Genomic DNA, 18,084 nt, shown 5'->3' on the forward strand with positions numbered 1-18,084 from the left:
AGATCGTCTTGACCATGTCTACATGCCTAAATGCATTGAGTTGCTGCTATGTGATTGGTTGATTAGAAATTTGCGTTAACAAGCAGTTGGACAGGTGTACCTAACAAACTGGCCGGTTAATGTAGGTAAATAGTTATTAGTGTATTTGTAGAAAACTCTAGGTAATATTTACAGATGGATTTACTATGAACATAATATACAAGTTGTATTAACAAGAATCAGAGATTTACAAATAGACGAACATACTGTGCAGGTTGCTATTAATAATCAGGGATATGGAAATAGATTTGAACATATTACACAGGTTGTTATTTGCAAACTATTGAATATTTACTGAATATTAACAGCATTTAAATAATTTTAATTACATGAATAATAATTACTTAAAAGGATATGATACATATTTAATTCATAAACATGTTAAATGTTTGAATTTGCTTGTGTGCAATATTGTAAAAATGTTTTATGTCTATGGATAATAAAAATCTGTAATTATGTTCTTTGTTGCAGATATACACTGACAGTGTCTCCGGCTCAAAGAGAAAACCTGTACAAGGTCAGACAGCCCATTGTGACAGAAGGTTTTTTGTGCAGGGCTCTTCACTAAAAAAATCTACTAGAGATGTACTGGCTACTAATTCCTGACTCATCACATGGTGTTATTTGATTAAATTAATGTGAAGCACATAAAGAGATCCCTACTGTTGCCAACAGTAACTAGATTTGAAATTCAAATGAAATCTCAATTTCTTTTAGTATGGAGCCCTGTTTGTGTCTGTCTGTCATTATGTAACATGTCGAATTACTGCATGATTGGTTAAATTCTCTTTTGTAATGAATGCAGTGTTTCCATGAATCTACTCTTTGAGTGTTGGCAAAAATCAGCTCATCTTTTGGCACAAACCTGATTTAATTTTCCACCCAATCGCATCAAAGAATGAAGCGCTGGGTTTTAAATCAGCTGTAATCACATTCAATTCCCATCAGATTAAGTTGATTTTAAATGTGATAATTCAGTTAGGTAGCACAGGAGCAGCACGGAGCAAATGGGAACGTCATTGCAGATTCAGTCCTGGCGTCGATCTGATATTATTAGCATTTTATATTCCTTCACATTTAATAAAGGAAATGATGGGTGATCCCCATGTAAAAATTGCTTCTGCATTGCTTAACTTGGCTGCTTTGACCCTGTTTACACCTAATCTGTCCTGACGTGTCCTGACCAACAGCAAGGGCTGCTGCTCATCTGTCAATCAGCTACTGGACAAAAACTTTGCCAAAATGCTGCTTTTACTTGATTATTAGATGCACTTTAAAAAAAAAAAAACAGATTTTTCTTATATGTTTTATAGTGATATCTTTAATGTATTAAAACTTTGTTTGCTTGTCTGTTTGAATAATTGTTATTGTATTTATTTTATTTGTATAATTCTAAATTGATTTTGCCAAAATGATGGGCATTGAAGATGAGATAACATTAAATTATATATATAATACGACACTATTGGTCTCTGTTTGTTGAATACAGAGTGTGTGTGTTGTTTTGACTGCTTTTTTTACCTGTTCTCTCCTTAGCCATGATGTCAGTCTGCGTGCCCTCACCACACAACTCCTCCCCTTCCGTGGATGCAGCCAATCGCAACGGGCCCTCTGCAACTCCTCCCACTTCCCTCAGTTTGCGTTCCTCACACAATCAGTTACTCAGTGGTGATGTTATCAAACAGGGCCAGGCCACGCCCCCAAAGTGCCGGAAGAAGTACGCTCTAACAAGTATTCAGAGTGCAATGGGTCTCGGCGAAGGTGTGATGCCACCATCATCATCATCAGCAACTACTGCCAACCCTAAACTGGCCAAAAACGGTGCAAATCAGTTACGCAAAGCTGCCGAGAGACAGGACCACAACAAAAACACCACTGAAGAAGAGGAAGAAGATGAAGATGGAAACACAGCAGCCCAATCAGAGCTCAGCATCGACGATGAGTTGAGGAATATTGAGGAATTAAGTCTGGACAGCGAGTCTAATGTCGACGACGTTCACAGTGACTTTGACGCCAACAACGAGCTTGTCGATGAGGAAGTAAATGAGTTAATTGAAGATGACACTAATGAGGAGGATCACGTTGAGAATTGTGATGACCTGCTCATTCTATCTGAGAAAAGCGAAATCGTTTCAGACAAGAAGTCCCCTGAGCACCTTAAGACCAAGAGTTATCTGGAGTCATGCCTGGATGGTCTGTCATACCAGCTGCCTGATTCGCAAGACGACGACATCACTAAGCCTTTGCTGGAGAACAAGAAGGATCCCTGTCCCGCATCTCCAAGAAAACCACAGAGCCCCGAGGACACACCCCTGCTGTCTGTCGGCTCTTCATCTTCCTCTTCCTCGCCAGAGACAAAAAAAGACAGACCACGCACAGGAGCCAAGACAGACAGGGCACTAAACCGCATCCAGAACCTTCCACACAGCGATGAGGAGTCTAGCTGGACCACGCTGTCACAGGACAGCGCTTCGCTGGGCTCACCTGAAGAGAGCGGTCAGTAGTACACACGTTCACATATGCGTATGTGTGTTTATAGCTTGCTGGTTTTCTCAGTGTGGTTTTGTGTGTGTGTGTGCTTTGGCTCAGTCTCATGGATGTGTGGCACTCATGTGGTATGTGTGGTTTCCAGTTTGACTGAAGTGCGTTGGCAGAGAGGTTTTTGTGTGTTTGGACTTTACACTTCACTGAAGTGTGATCTAGGTGAACGCAGCACAGTGTGGGTCGGGTTTGAAGCTGTGAAGGAAAACTTGTCAAAAGTGGTTTTCTTATTGCGTGTGTGGTGCTGTGTAGTTTACTTTAAATTATCTGTTGAAGAGGTAAATTGCCCATTTTAATAGCTGTAATTGATGCTTATAATCTGAATCAAGAATGTTAAATAAGGTAGAGACATACAAAGGTGTTCATAGCAGTTGGTCACCAGGACTGGAGTTTACAGTCTGCTGTTGAGTGGTCTCAGTACCCCTCATTTAAAGAGTTGCTTCACCCAAAAAATGTAAACCTTGTAAGTTGTTCCAAACTTGTAATACTATTGAGTAAAAGTATAATACAATATTCTTTGTGAAGTTTATTTAAAAACTAATTTCGAGAGGATCACATGCTTATGATTGATATTCAATTTATGATTCACCAATCAGACCATTTCTAAGCCACTATAAATACCTATAAGTTCTATATGACAGCCATCTTCGTTTTGAAGAATCCCCCCTTCCACCCCTACTCCTCCTTCTTCTATTCCTAGATGGGTGGCACGGTGGCCCAGTGGTTAGCACAGTTGCCTCACAGCAAGAACTGGTTCTAGTCCTTACCAAGCCAGCCGACGTTTCCTTACGGAGTTTACACGTTCTCCCTATGCTCACATGGATTTCCTCGGGTTCCCCGGTTTCCTCCCACCGTCCAAAAACATGCAACTCAAGTTAAATGACTAATCCAAATCAACACTATAGACATGCTCCTAGTAAGTATTTATCTCTTAACAGCAATCACTATCTGTTTATCAGCTACTATAGCAGGTGAGTTCTCGAGTTCTACCTGAGCTCAAACTCCCCTCTTTGCTCCCGCCTTGCAACGGGAGGGAGCTTCGGGCTCGAGGATCTCATGAGCTCAGGGCTCTCTCAATTCAATTCAATTCAGTTCAGCTTTATTTGTATAGCGCTTTTACAATGTAGATTGTGTCAAAGCAGCTTCACATAAATGGTCATAGTAACTGGAACAGTGTAGTTCAGTTTTTAGTGTTTAAGCTTAGCAGTTTAGCTCAGTTCAGTGTGATTTGGATAGCATACCAAATAAGCTTTATAATCAATCATCAGCTAAGTGTGAACTCTTAAAATTAATATGTGAAGGTTGTTGCATAACAGAATATTTTTTTTCTTGCACTTTTTGTTTTTCAAGACATTTTTCAGCATTCACACCCAAGCAATTTCCACTGGTGATGAGCAAAATCACACTATGACTGTAGATGGTGTTTGTGGGAAAAACCTGCATGCCATGAAAGAAAATTAAGTGAAATGATACGAATCCTATTTGATTTGCAATTGCTCTCCATACAACTCCCTGGTTTTAACATTTTGTAGTCGCTTTCACATTTATCATACAGCTCTTTGTGTTCAGACAACAGTAAAACAAACCACTCCACATTCATCTTGCCTTGATGCATCTATTTCATCATTTGGAGGGTATGCTTGCCAAGTTTCGTGCTTAAAGAGTAACAGCAGGTCTAGACACATGAACAAAAGTGCGTCAAATCTGTTTTGTCAATCAATCAAACAAACAAAAACTTTGAATGTTGGTGTACGTGATTACATTCACATCTTTTGTTTAGTTACCAGGTATTAAACATGATCACTGAACATGTGCACAGCAAAATAAATATCAGATATATGGCAATATATGCAGATTACATAAATGGCATACAAGTTCATATTTGGATTTCACATATAAAGTATATATTATACGTATATACAAGATATATTTCAAAATATTGCAAAAAGGATTGGAACTAGCTGCTGATATTGAGTACCGATTCCTTGTCATGGTGATCAGCCGATAGTGAGTACCTATTCTAATGCTTCAAGCTTCATAATGCTTTAAGCACATTTTCCCTCTTAAGTATGAAAGTGGAGTGGAGATCTCACCTTATCTAAGAGAATAAATTAAGGATACTGCATATAATACCTTAAACACGTCTTTTATAACCATTTAGGTATGAACATGTCATGGCTAGAAGCAGCTTTACAGAAAATAATTAATCCATTTATTTGACTTCGGCTTATTCCATTATTTGTCAGGGGTCGCCACAGTGGCATGAACCGCCACAACAATTGGTAAGAAAACTTACAAACAATGCAATTTGGAAACATTGCAAATGATGAAAGAAGAATTCAACATATCTCAATGTAGAAAAAATTTGGAGCGCAAATTTGATGGATAACAATTTGAAATGCACATCTAGAAATTCTAATACATCTTTACAATGAACTGTAAACAGAGGTCGCACCGCAACAGCATATGCTTTAACGGCTGTAACGCGAGGGCTCATGCCCCCACACATCATGCACCTCCTGTTGTGGCTGCTGTACACACGCGTCTACCTCTGCTTGTAAACTCATAAACAAACTCCTGCGATCGGTTCATATAATCGGCTAAACTGGTGAGTACCGATCGAGTCATGAAATGTGATTATCGGCCGAACGATCGGAGTATCTATAATTGGAACCATTGGATTGAAACTATTGGAATTACAAATTTTTACATATATGTTCAAATAAATTAGCTATAATTTGATATGTATTCATATATTGGCATTTTCTGCTGGAGATAATGGATCTGCACAGAGAGAGGCAATGTAACTGTAGCTTGGTGTGGTCCAACATGCATACAATTTAATCAGACTGCAGGTGGCTTGTTATATGTACAATATTCAGTTAGACATTGTAATGCTGAGAAAGACAAATAAAAACAATAACTTGACTACTCAACACCTATGCTTAAAGTCAGATATGCCTAAAGGAATAGCTCACTCAAAGTGGTGATCATTTGATGCTCATCATTTACTCACCCTAAACTTGTTCCAAACCAGTTTGTGTTTTTTTGGTTTTGTTGAACACAAAAGATGATATATTTAAAAAAGATTTTTGAAAATAGTTATCTATTGACTTAAACAGTATTTGTTTTTACTATTATGCATGGAGGTTTCCAGCATTCTTCAAAATAGTTTCTTTTGTTTTTAGCAGAAAAAAAAAGTTTGGAATAAGTCAAGGCTGAGAAAATGGTGACAGAAATTTAATTTTAGGTGAACTATCATTTAAATTGTTCTTAATCATATGTACTTAAAGGCAAAATATATTGAAGCTGCACAATTAGTAGAAAAAAGATTGCGATCTCAATTCAACCCTACACACAATCTTAATTCAGTTTTTCTTCAATTCAGCCAATTATATTTTTAAGTTCAAGTAAGAAAGGGGGTTGATTTCACATTGTTTAATATGTGTTGCTCACACAGTAAAATCTTCAGAGTAAAATTTACTCAGTTCAGAGAACATTTGGTCCCTCTCTAAATTGAGTAAAATTTACTTAGCAGCAGGTTTAAAGTTAATGAGACAATGATGGGGTTAATTAAGTGATGATTGAGGACTGATGAAGAACACCTGCTGTTAATAATCAGAAACAGAGAACATAAACACAAAACTACATCTACCTTCAGTCAGAGCCGTACATAAAATAAACTAAATAAAACACATCAAATCTCTCAAAATCTCAGCAAAGGATCATTAAGGAACTCCACAAACAGCAGCTTTACTTATTAACAACCTGTTTGGTTTGGTCAGGATCAGTCAACTTGATCACTTGTTCTTTCTTTATACTTGTCATCATAGCAAGCAAAGAAAAATTTACATTAGAAATCGAGTCCAAGTAAATCAACCACTTTTCTCCATGATGGTGACATCAGGGGAAAAAAACATGTTTTTTTTTTGTAAAATGTAAATAACTAAAACAGTTAATTCTCAATAAATCTCATATGGACTTTTGTGAACATCTGACAGAAATAAAGTCAATCAGGTAAGCAATGAGTAAAGCTGCTGCTGCTTCTCTTCTGTTTCTGCTTATTAACAGCAGGTGTTCATCATCAGTCCTCAATCATCACTTAATCAACCCCATCATAGTCTCATTAACTTTAACTCTGCTGCTGAGTAAATTTTGCTCAATTTAGAGAGGGACCAAATGTTCTCTGAACTGAGTAAATTTTACTCTGAGGATTTTACTGTGCAGCAACATGGACACCTCCAAATGGTGTTAAAAGTATCACATACTGTATTTATAAGGTATAATTCACTCAAATGTCATTTCTCTTTTTATAAAATGATATATTTGCGGCCGCAGAATCATACAAGAGCTGACGCACTGTTTGTTTACTACAGAGAAGATGCATGTGTGCCCGCCAATGATGACTACTTTAGTGAACAGAATTTGCATAGGGTGTGAATAACAGGAAATAAAGTTGTAAATAACGTTCAGATTGTTGCACAGATCGATTACCATATGTTCAAGAAGTAACATTAATAATACCCTAATCATATTACTTTTATTTACATCCACGGAATCGTTAGAAAATCTTGATCTTGATTTTATGCAAAAAAAAAAAAAAAAAAAAAAATATATATATATATATATATATATATATATATATATATATATATATATATATATATATATATATATATATATATATACATACATACAATAACACAGGACCTGACAGTGGCATCATATCCGAGAAATCTTTAATGTTTTTTCTTTGAACCGTTGTAGAAGCCATGAAAAATTGCACATCCTGAAGAAATGTGAATGTAGCAGTTGCAGTGTGATATCTAGCAAGCAACTCATTAATTATCATTGCTGCATGTTCTGTTCTCTGATATAATTCCTTACAACAAAAAATCAAATGAGTAATACATTGCACTAAAAAGATGTCGGTATACACCAAGGATCATTATTGTACAATATAGATGCTAATCTTGTATATGTTTAATTAGACGTGATCAACTATTTGGATTTGTTTACATGATGTTCTAATATCAATGTTAGTGTCTCATGCTAGCCATCAAGCTAATGCATATAATAATGTTACAGCATAACAGCATTCAACACATTCAAACTGGTTAGTCCAAATGTGTGATGCTTGCCATGAGGGTTTTAACTGGTGCCTTCCACATGATGTGACACCATGTGTTTGTTTGGGTGTTTGCTTTAGAAGGGTTTATGCTAGAGGGAAACAAGACCTCTAAGTTGCAATTTGTAAAAGATGTTGGGAAAAGATTGCATTTACTTGTATTGGTTTTGTTTTGTAATCAGGCTGAGAAATACATTCTAAATTTGATAACGGCCAAAAAGGTAATTCATTTTGCCACATCCCGGCAGGCACACAACATCATAAGACATTAATATTAGGTTAGATTTAGGTCGTGACGTCAGTTATCCAAAAATCAATGTCTAGCCAGCGTCTAAGGACAAATTTATTTTAACTTCCAATAATGACGTCAAATTACATTGATATTTGGTTAATTCAAGGTTGTGGTGGAAAGTGACCAAAATCCAACATTTGATAGATGTCATAGTGGTAACGTCCACACAACGTCAAGTTGTATCATGATTAGATGTTGATATTTGGTTGATTTTTAGGTTGGACGTTGGAAATTGTCATCGGCCTGGTGTTGGGTTGTCACGTCAATGGAGTTTTTATTTCCAAACAAAATCCAACGTCTCCACGACATCGGGGTAGAATATCAATATGACGCCATGTTGAAGTCCTGTGCCTGCAGGGATCCGTCTATTTCATTAAAGTAAAATTCATTAGCTTGAATTTGAATTCTTAAATCACATTGTTTCTAAATCCTAAATTCATTCAAGCCCTGTCTGATTGATTTCCGTTGGCTTTGGAGAACTCCTAACATAATTCCCAGTGATTCTGTGCTCTTTATTCGCATTATCAAGCAACATTTTTTGTTATTGGTTGTAACAAGCAATAGCATGAAGTCTTCCATATTGTGATCTGAAACATTGTTTTGATAGTTTACAAAAGAGCAGTATCAACATTCTTTTAAATATCTCCTTTTATGTTTCACAGACGAAAAAGTCATTCGCAACATGAGGGTGCATAAATAATTTTTGTTTTTGTGTAAATTATTCATGATGGGGTGTCACGGTGGTGCAGTGGGTAGCACGATCGCCTCACAGCAAGTCGCTGGTTTGAGCCCCTGCTGGGTCATTTGTGTGTTGAGTTTGCATGTACTCCCCATGTTGTTTCCCCGTGTTGGCTTGGGATTCCTCCAGGTGCTCTGGCTTTTCCCACAGTCCAAACACATGTGCTATGGGTCAATTCAATTAACTAAATTGGCCGTTGTGTATGTGTGTGAATGCAGATGTGAATAGATGTTTCCCAGTGTTGTGTTGTGGCTTGAAGGGTTTCTGCTGCGTAAAACATATGCTGGAATACTTGGTGGTTCATTCCGCTGTGGAGACCCCTGATTTATAAAGTTTGCAAATATTTAAACACTTGCAAATATCCACTTAACACAACGCAAATGTTTCTAGGAGACCCAGAAACCATGACGGACCCTGCTGAGATACGGATGTGTTATTATGCCACCTGTGGTCATGACAATGTGACTGTTGCTCAGTGATGTGATTGGTGGTCTTTGAAAGGTGAGTTGTTTTCCGTTTATTGTAATATCCTGATTAACATCCATATCTCAGCAAAGGTCCAAAGGTCTGTCATGTTTTTGGGTCCCCTTGTAATATTTCCGTTGTGTTACCTGTATATTTGCTAGTGCTGTGACTGATTTGCAGTGAGTTTCTTCAGTCGTTTGTGTTGTGACCAATTTGCAACACATGTGCTTTCAAACTGATGAAGATTGTTTTGTGTAATTGCAGCACGTTAAGCTCTCTCGGCCACCGTAATAAAAGGTCTTAGCCGAAAAGAAAATGAATGAATGAATGAATGATGTCTGTGATGGGACTCATGTTGTACATGACTTGCTACACCGTGGTGAGTCAAAATGGCTGTTTCTGTGGTAACAAGTCTCCATTGCTCTTCGGACTGTCAATCAAAGCAGTTTCTTATTGATACCGTGTCAGTCAATATCTCCCACCGTAGACAGGAAAACCTCACAGGTGTGTGGCAGGTCTGTTTGGCCAGCATGCTGGGTAATGGACAGCTGCGAACCAGTTTTACACCCATATGTTAGCTGGCATCCCCACAGCAGGCTGTGTATACACACAATTTCTGCACATCAATTCCTCTCCCACAGTTTTTGTGTCTTGTCATACCAAGGTCACATGACCACTCGTTGGGTGACACTGCAGGAAAAATGATCTCGGGGGTTGCCTCGGTGACCGAATCTGGAGGCAGGTTTTGTCCGAGTGGTGTGACCAATTGCGTGCCCTGGATGGACAGGAAGCTAAAATCCCTCTTCCTGCTACATTCGGATAAAAAAAATAAATAAACACCAAATAAACAGAGTCTGGCTGCTCTCGCAAGCTCACCCACCCCGTCTCTCCCTCTCTCAGGTTTTTTCTCCCATCAGTCGCTCGCCCCCTCTGTCTCTCTCCGGCTCTACCTCTGCTTTCCTCTCTCTTCTCATGTCATCCTCTCCTCTTGCGGCTGCTCAGTCATGATGCTGGGTAAAGACTACATGTTGGCCATTGTTATAGTGAATTACGAGGGTAGGTACCGCGCGTCGGTGTGTCTGTGTGGATGTGAGTCAGTGCTGCGCATGTAGCTACGCGTCTCCGTTGCGTGTGCATGCTCATAAATGCAGGCGGAGAGGAGAGATAAGGAAGGAGGGAGGATATGCAGCGAAGGGTGTCACGAGCTGTGTGCTGAATACTAAAGTTTGTGCATATGTTCGTGGCACTTGGGTCCGTGAATTTTACAGCTGGCCTCCCCTCCCCCTCCGCCACCACATTCTTTATAGACCGCAGAAAGAGAGTGAGAGGCGTTATCAAAAGTGGGTCGAATGGTAGATCATACATTGAAAACTAGGATCGAGATCGTTTTGTGTATGTCGTGTTTAAAAATGAATTTGCCGAAAAAGTCAGCTTGTTTCCTTTGTACTGTGTATTTAGGTTTTGTTGGCTCTGAATGCTGTATTAAGTTTTTAAGGCAGTCGTAGTGACCCACTTTATATATCACGGACTACAAGTCCCACCTCAACATAATAATCAGTATTAAAGAATCTGTACTGCAGTGCCTAATCTCAATTGAAAGGAAACTTGGGTAGAGGAGGAATCCTAATAAGCACTCGTGTTCATTTAGCATGCTGGGAGATTAGATTAGCCGTACATGACTAGTGCTGGCTAATTGCTCTTTCACTCAGTTAGTCAGTTCTGTTGGCTAATTATTAAGTCTCATTGAAGTGAGACGTGCCTTAAAGTGACAAGGGGATTGCTCAGCTTGTGCTTTCATTGTTTTTATATTTGAAAGGAAAGGTATTGGATCATTTGCTCACCCTCACGTTGTTTTTAACTCCTATGACTATTCTTCTTTAGTGGAACATACATGAGAATATATTTTGAAGAATGTTGCTTCCCGCTGTATTTTGCTCCTGCAATTGAAGTTAATGGGAACAGTGACTTTTTTGGCTTTCCTTCAAGCAAAAACTAAAGCCATATAAATATTTTCATTACTTAAAAGGAATGAAATATTCAGTCAAATGAAGTGAAAGAGCCAACAAAATAGGCCAATCTCCTTTAGTTTTTCCCCTCTCAGTTGTCAGTATGCCATTTGTAACATTGAGTACGTTTACTTGGACACCAATAATCCAATTAAATTAAATACTGCGATTTTTGATTAATTTAATCCGATTAAGGTCATAATCGAACTAAAGAGAAATTGAATATAGACATGTGGAGTATGCCGATTTATTTGCATTATTGAAGTGTAGTAGAGTCATGTTAACACCGAAATCAAACTATTACAGTTATGTAGGACTTTTTCCTGCATTTTGCGACAGGATAGTTCACACACACACACACACACACACACACACACACACACACACAAACTATTCTTTGCACCTACCGAGTCGGTGAAGACCACAGACACCTGCATCGTGAAATGTGGATTTTTTTTTCTTCCATTCAGCATGCGGTATGAACTTCCATTAAAACAACACTCTTCCAGCAGTTCATAGTTGCATTCAATGTGTCGTTTATCACGGGGGCATCCATGAAATGTTCCAGAATGAAAGTGAAAGTGCCAAACTGCAGTTAAATTCGACAAATTAAGAATAAAAACGCCCAAAATGACATGAAATTCCGGAGGAAATGCAGATAGCGTGGGGACGCAATGACGTTAATTTAATTATTATGTGCTATAATATGTAAAACGGGATCATGAAACGAACATTCAAAAAGCAACTCATGCAAGCGGTTAATTATATTATTGTCCTAATTAGATTAAGGCAAATAATTTGATTACCGATGTCCATAAAACGTGTAAACGTAGTCACTGACACCGGTACTGTGGTTTAATTAGGACTGTGCATTAATGCATTTCACAATTCTATACATAAGCTTTCAGATACTGTCTGATATTAGGGTTATGCCAATAGACAATGGCATTTTTACATCGCTTGAAAGTCAGACATCCGATGTTGAGTCGACATTAGGGCTGCTCGATATTGGAAAAATCTGATATTGCGCTATTTTATTTTTCTGTATTAAACATGGTGATATGAATACAGTTTCAGATTTCAATTGCACTATTTGACGATTTTCTGGGGAGTCTAACAGTATGTGGTAACAGAAATTCACAATGCAACAATCACAATGCAAACAAATGCTTTTCTTACTATATACTACTTCTATCAAAACAAATAAGTGAAAATTAAGAGTTTTTTGGCTTGTTTTAAGGTAATTATCTGCCAGTGGGGTAAATTAAATAATCCTATTTTCCCTTTAAAGTGTAGATATTTGGTCTACAAACAAGACAAGTAATTTAAAACAGTTCTGTGGCTTTTGGTCAGCTAGAATTTAGACTGGACATTGCATATCTTGAAGTGATTACCGGACATATTGCATCCCCCCTGTGAACACGGTCCTTTGACCTGTGTGTCCTTTGAGTAAAATAAATAACTTTGGCATTGTGAAACATGTCTAAAGTGCTTATATTGTAGATGTGCATGAGGTCAAATGATTTCAAACAGCTGCTAAAGACCACCTGCTCTCCACCCAATGATCTCAGTGCGGTCCAACTGAGTTTGTCATGGGGCATCATTTGATAGTTGAATGAGCCTTATTATTAGCCTTGTCATCTAGCAGTTGAAAATGGCTTGTTCATGTTCATCAGTAATTTGAATTAAACACAAATAAGACAAAACATAATATTATTTGTTAATAATACATGCATATATATTTTTAATTATATTCAACAGGGAATACTTGAAACAACAAAACAGAGGGAAGAAGCCGTCAGACTTAGTACATTAAAAATAACTTATGTGTCAAACGGAAGCATTTAAGGCAAAACTTATATTGGTTTATTGCGAGAGAAAATAATATTTATAATTAAAATGTTTTCTATGTTCCAAAATATTTGTTTAATGAAGATGATCAAGACAAAAAGTATATACTTGTTAAAACATTGTATAAAGCTTTATTGGTCAACATATCCCTGATTTGAATTCAATTAAATTCTATATCAATTAACTTACATTTATATTTAGTAATTTAGCAGACGCTTTTGTCCAGAGCAACTTACAATTGAGGAGGCATTCAGCAATTCAACAAGGAAAGGCAATACACACAATATACTTATTACAATATACTTATTACATACTTACTATGCAAAGGAACTGTTAGGGCTCAGAGAATTAGGGGCTAGAGTAAGGGGGAGGGGGAAGAAGAGTGTTTCTACAGGTGGTTTGTGAAGCCCACTCGCCTGTGTGAGGCACACTCATTTTGGGATTGTTTTGGGATAAGATTTTGTTCAGAGGGGTTCAGGTGATCTGAGAAGAGATGCGTTTTTAATTGTTGTTGTTGCTACATTTTATAAAAGATTAAAGTCAGATACCGACACGGTGGTTAGCACTGTCACCTCACAGCAGGATGGTCGCTGGCCCCCACAGTCCAAAGGCATGCCATACAGGTGAATTTAATAAACTAAAGTACCCTTAGTGTATGTGTGTGAATTAGTGTGTATGGATGTTTCCCAGTACTGGGTTGCAGCTGGAAGGGCATCCACGGTGTAAAAACATATGCTGGATAAGTTGGCGGTTCATTCCGTTGTGGCAACCCGTGATGAATAAAGGGACTAAGCCGAAGGAAAATAAATGAATGAATAAAAGTCAGCCAAGCAGCTATTAAACCTGTGTGACCACCTCAAACCCAATGCAAAATCTTGAACGTGAAATCTTTTGCCTTTAAATGAAGGTCCTGATAACATACCAACTGAAATGACTGTAAATGTGTAAATGTGACTGCACCTTTGGTTGATCAAAAAGCATCATTTTAGTAAGTTCTTATCTCTCAAATGCACTTGATTGTCCTGTTGAAGGTCTAATGAAACACGTTTACAAAGTTTTGCAGTTTCCAAGTTTTTTTTATGACAGTGAAAGCAAAAGTACAGCAAGTATATGATACAGCTTTGTGAATTTGGATTTATTTTGGACCAACAAGATTTCATTGTGAAAGGAATTACCCAAAAGTGATTTCCGGACATGTTGCATCCACCCTGTGGACTTGGTCCTTTGACCTGTGTGACCTTTGAGTAAACAAATGACTTTGGCATTGTTAAACAAGACCAGTTTATGTATGAGGAACAGCTTTGTGTTGCCTAAAGCTTGTGCACTGTAGATTTCCCGTCATTGTGTTTTTGAGTCTAATGGTTCCTTGTGACCTCATAGCAAGTGTCAACAATTTAGAATCTCAGTAGATTCATTTAACATCTATGTGCTGTTTGTCAACCTTATCATAGATAGATATGAAGCACTTGGACAGCCTACTCATTCTACCTCATCTGTTCATCAAATTAGAAGATGTCATCTTTCATAACTCATTATTACACTGTTGCAGATATCGTTTTACTTCAGTCATTTGCTATATTCAGTTTTCGGAGGTGGTGATTGCATTAATCATGCACACATTGACAAAACCCCTTTGAGAATCTCTTTAGAGCTGTTTTAAACACACACACACTGAATGTCACGACTCCATGGTTTTGGTGAGGACGTGTTTCCTGGTTTGAATCTGTTCAGCATATGTGTGAGTAACAGACTGCAGTGGTTTACTTTGTGTGTGTGTGTGTGTGTGTGTGGTTTTCCTCACCCAGATTGCATTGTGTGAATAATGCCCTTACTAACAACTGAAACATGAAACAAACATTCCCAGCTGCTGAGTGAGGACAGACAGAACAGTAGCAAGTTCATGGGAGAGAATACGATTTTAGACTACGATACTACTTTCATAAAAAAAAAAACACATTTTAATAAAAGAAAAACTTTATATTATCATACTAATGTTACACAAAATGATTATTATGGCATTTGTCAGGTGTTTAATTTTCTTCAACGTTATAACCATGTTGTATTAACAATGAGTATTCAGTAGCTATCTTACTGCTCGTATATATCACAGAAACGCACCAAGATAAAAAAAGACTCATTATTCCAATAGTATCTGGCTTCAGGAGCTTTAATTATGCAAGGTTGACACTTGAAAGGCTCATGTAAACAGTCCATAGACTGGCTGGTCATTAGCATGCTAGAAATTTGTAAGGAATAGATATTTTGCTGTACTGTTTGTACCATAGTGAATAATAGCATAATACTGACAACTAAGTTGGCAAAGCAGGACATCTTTACACTGAGACAAATAAATGTTAAATAATGTAATATATTTAAAAAAAAAATTTGTTGCTTGTTTATTTAACAGGGACAATAGACTTGACATTGTTATACAAAGATAACCAATGTTGTGTACATATCGCAAACAAATCAAGACATACGAGAAATTATAAATGCATGTCATTTGGCATATGCTGAAATGGCTTTAGTGTAATATAGTGACCCAAAAGAATTTCTCTTAGATGGCCGGCCAGCCATAGGAAGAGTCCTGATGGTTCCAAACATCTTCCACTTACAGATGATGGAAGCCACTGTGCTCATTGGAGCTTCCAGGGTTACAGATTTTTTTCTGTACAGAATTACAGAATTTACAGAAATACAGAAGGTTACAGAATTTTTTCTGTAACCTTCCCCAGCCTTGTACCTCAAGACAATCCTGTCTCAGAGGTCTACAGACAAGTCATTTGTCTTCATGCTTGGTTTGTGCTTTGACATGCACTGTCAACCCTGATACCTTATACAGACAGGTGTACGCCTTTTTAAATCATGTCCAGTAAACTGAATTTACCACAGGTGAACTGCAATTAGGCTGCTGAAAACATTTCACGAATGATCACTGAAAAGAGAATGTACCTGAGCTCAATTAAGAGCTTTACGACAAAGGCTGTGAATACTTAAGTACATGGGATTTTTCAGGTTTTTTGTTTTTAAAAAATTTGCAACAATTTCAAAAAACTTTTTTTACATTGTCATTATGGGCTATTGTGGGTAGAAGTTTGAGGAAATAAATGAATTGAATCCATTTTGGAATAAGGCTGTGACCTAAAAACATGAAGAAAAAGCGAAGTGCCATACTTTCCGAATGCACTGTATATGCACATGATAGTGCTCATGTTTTGCAGAGTATAGCTGTTTGTGAATGTAAAAGATAGACTTTTACAAAAGATCTAAGAGCATAATAAATAAAATATTTTCCTCTAAATGAAAACTGTGAATGGACAAAATTAGTTGTCAGCAGTGTTTTCTCTCTATAAGTAGACAGATAACAAGCTATTGGATCATTGGGTTTATTGTTCGAATAAACCTTCTGAGACTCCTGAGGTAAAGGGAAATATGTGTGGTAAACCTTGGATGCAGTCTATTGAGTTACACCTTTAAAACTGAAAACAACCCTTTAACACCATGTCAGTGTTTAGTCTTTTTAAAAATATCAGAGTAATTGTCAATTATGTATATTGGACCATCCCACAAAAAAGTAGAATGCCCCAAATCGTTATATCAAACATTAACACTCTTGAAGTGTAGCTCAGCCAATCAGATTAGAAAAACTAAATGATATACATATCATACTTAATGCATACCCATTACCATGTTATAAATGCATGCTTAGTGTTTTTTTTTTTTTGTAGCGGCCATTTGTAGAAGTCTTGGGTATGTTGGTTGACCTACTATATTTGTGTTTACAGATATCTGGGGCGAGCAGTCATTTCAGACAGACCCTGATTTGCCTCCAGGATGGAAGATGATGACAGACATGGCTGGTATTTATTACTGGCACATTCCAACGGGCACCACACAGTGGGAGCGGCCAGCCCCATGCCATCCAGTGCCAACTGGACCCAGCCATGCCAGCCGCAAACACTCACTGGGTTCCCTGTCGCCTTCACCCACCCCAGATCATGAGGTATGATCCATTTGAGGCCACATGATTAAGAAAATAATAGTTTTATCCACATTGACCAATCACTTTTTCTGTATCTAGTCGATGTCTCATGCCGATGTGTTTTTTGGAGCGTCGAGTCGTTCGGGCAGCACCACTTCTGACAGTTCGTCTGAGCCCGCTCCCATACCGTCTTCTTCATGTCTGGACCCGACCCCCATCCTGTCCTCAAACTCATCCTCATCCTCTGACGCAAATGTTCCTTCCTGTGGATTCGTCAACAGCTGCTACTTTGTAAGTTTTTTCTTTTTTTCTTTTTATCAGTGTCCCATTTGACAGTATATGTGCAATACTTTATGGTCATAACCTGCCATACTTTGGGTGCAGAGCTTTCACAATGAGTGTGTAGAATTTCACAGTGATTTAGTTGTGTAGAAAAATTGATAAAACACCACATTAGCATTAAGTTATCGTTTATAAAAGAAACAGAGTTCTTGCTGTTACATATGTGACTATGCATAAGTTGCCATGGATTAAATAGAGCTTGGTAAAAAATATATATATATCTATCACACTTATTTACTTTATATCTGTAATTTCAGTTATCTGAAAGAAAAAAAATAAACAGGCATATCAATAAATCTTAATGGCCTAGTTATTTTTGAATTTCAATTGCTTCTGGGCTTATTTATAAGTGGGTTTGGATCTCTTTTTGGTCCTTTGAGTCTTAGTCTACTTTACAGATATGCTGTCTGCTTTAGTGCGAGACGAGGTTAACAGCACCTCACATCCTTTTCTCTGTTTTCAACATGGGAAAGTGATACATACTGCATTTATTACAACTGTCAAATAAATACTTTAAAAGAGACTTTTTAAACTTAAATTCAAATTTTACTTTTGTAAAAAAAATCTAAAGTTAGTAGGTTAGGTAGGAATTATTGGTTGAAACCATTTTTACTTGGTTGAGAAATAAGTCTATTAAGATGTAGTTTTCATGTGTAATTTATTGTAGTAGTTCCCAACAGGGGGTACCAGCCCACAAGG

The 18,084-nt window shown here is 37.5% G+C and overlaps 1 protein-coding gene across 12 annotated transcripts in view; it reads left to right on the forward strand.

The window, feature by feature from the left end:
* Nucleotides 1-18,084, forward strand: part of apbb2b (amyloid beta precursor protein binding family B member 2b) — a 92,559-nt gene that overhangs the window by 39,474 nt on the left and 35,001 nt on the right. For 8 of the 12 annotated variants that reach the window (XR_015476532.1, XR_015476530.1, XR_015476531.1 and 5 more), the window contains exons 4-7: nt 511-556; nt 1,576-2,535; nt 16,847-17,064; nt 17,143-17,334. Coding sequence is in view for 8 of the 12 variants with exons in the window: in XM_087237091.1 (XP_087093217.1) it covers nt 1,578-2,535; nt 16,847-17,064; nt 17,143-17,334 (1,368 nt within the window). In the remaining 4 variants the exon portion in view is untranslated. Of the gene's footprint in view, nt 1-510; nt 557-1,575; nt 2,536-10,119; nt 10,261-16,846; nt 17,065-17,142; nt 17,335-18,084 lie in introns of those variants that run through there. The other 4 variants (XM_087237095.1, XM_087237096.1, XM_087237097.1 and 1 more) reach the window with 1 other exon arrangement.

Source organism: Danio rerio, chromosome 1 (genome assembly GCF_052040795.2).
Source record: "Danio rerio strain M-AB ecotype USA chromosome 1, GRCz13ab, whole genome shotgun sequence".
In the NCBI taxonomy this organism is placed as follows: domain Eukaryota; kingdom Metazoa; phylum Chordata; class Actinopteri; order Cypriniformes; family Danionidae; genus Danio; species Danio rerio.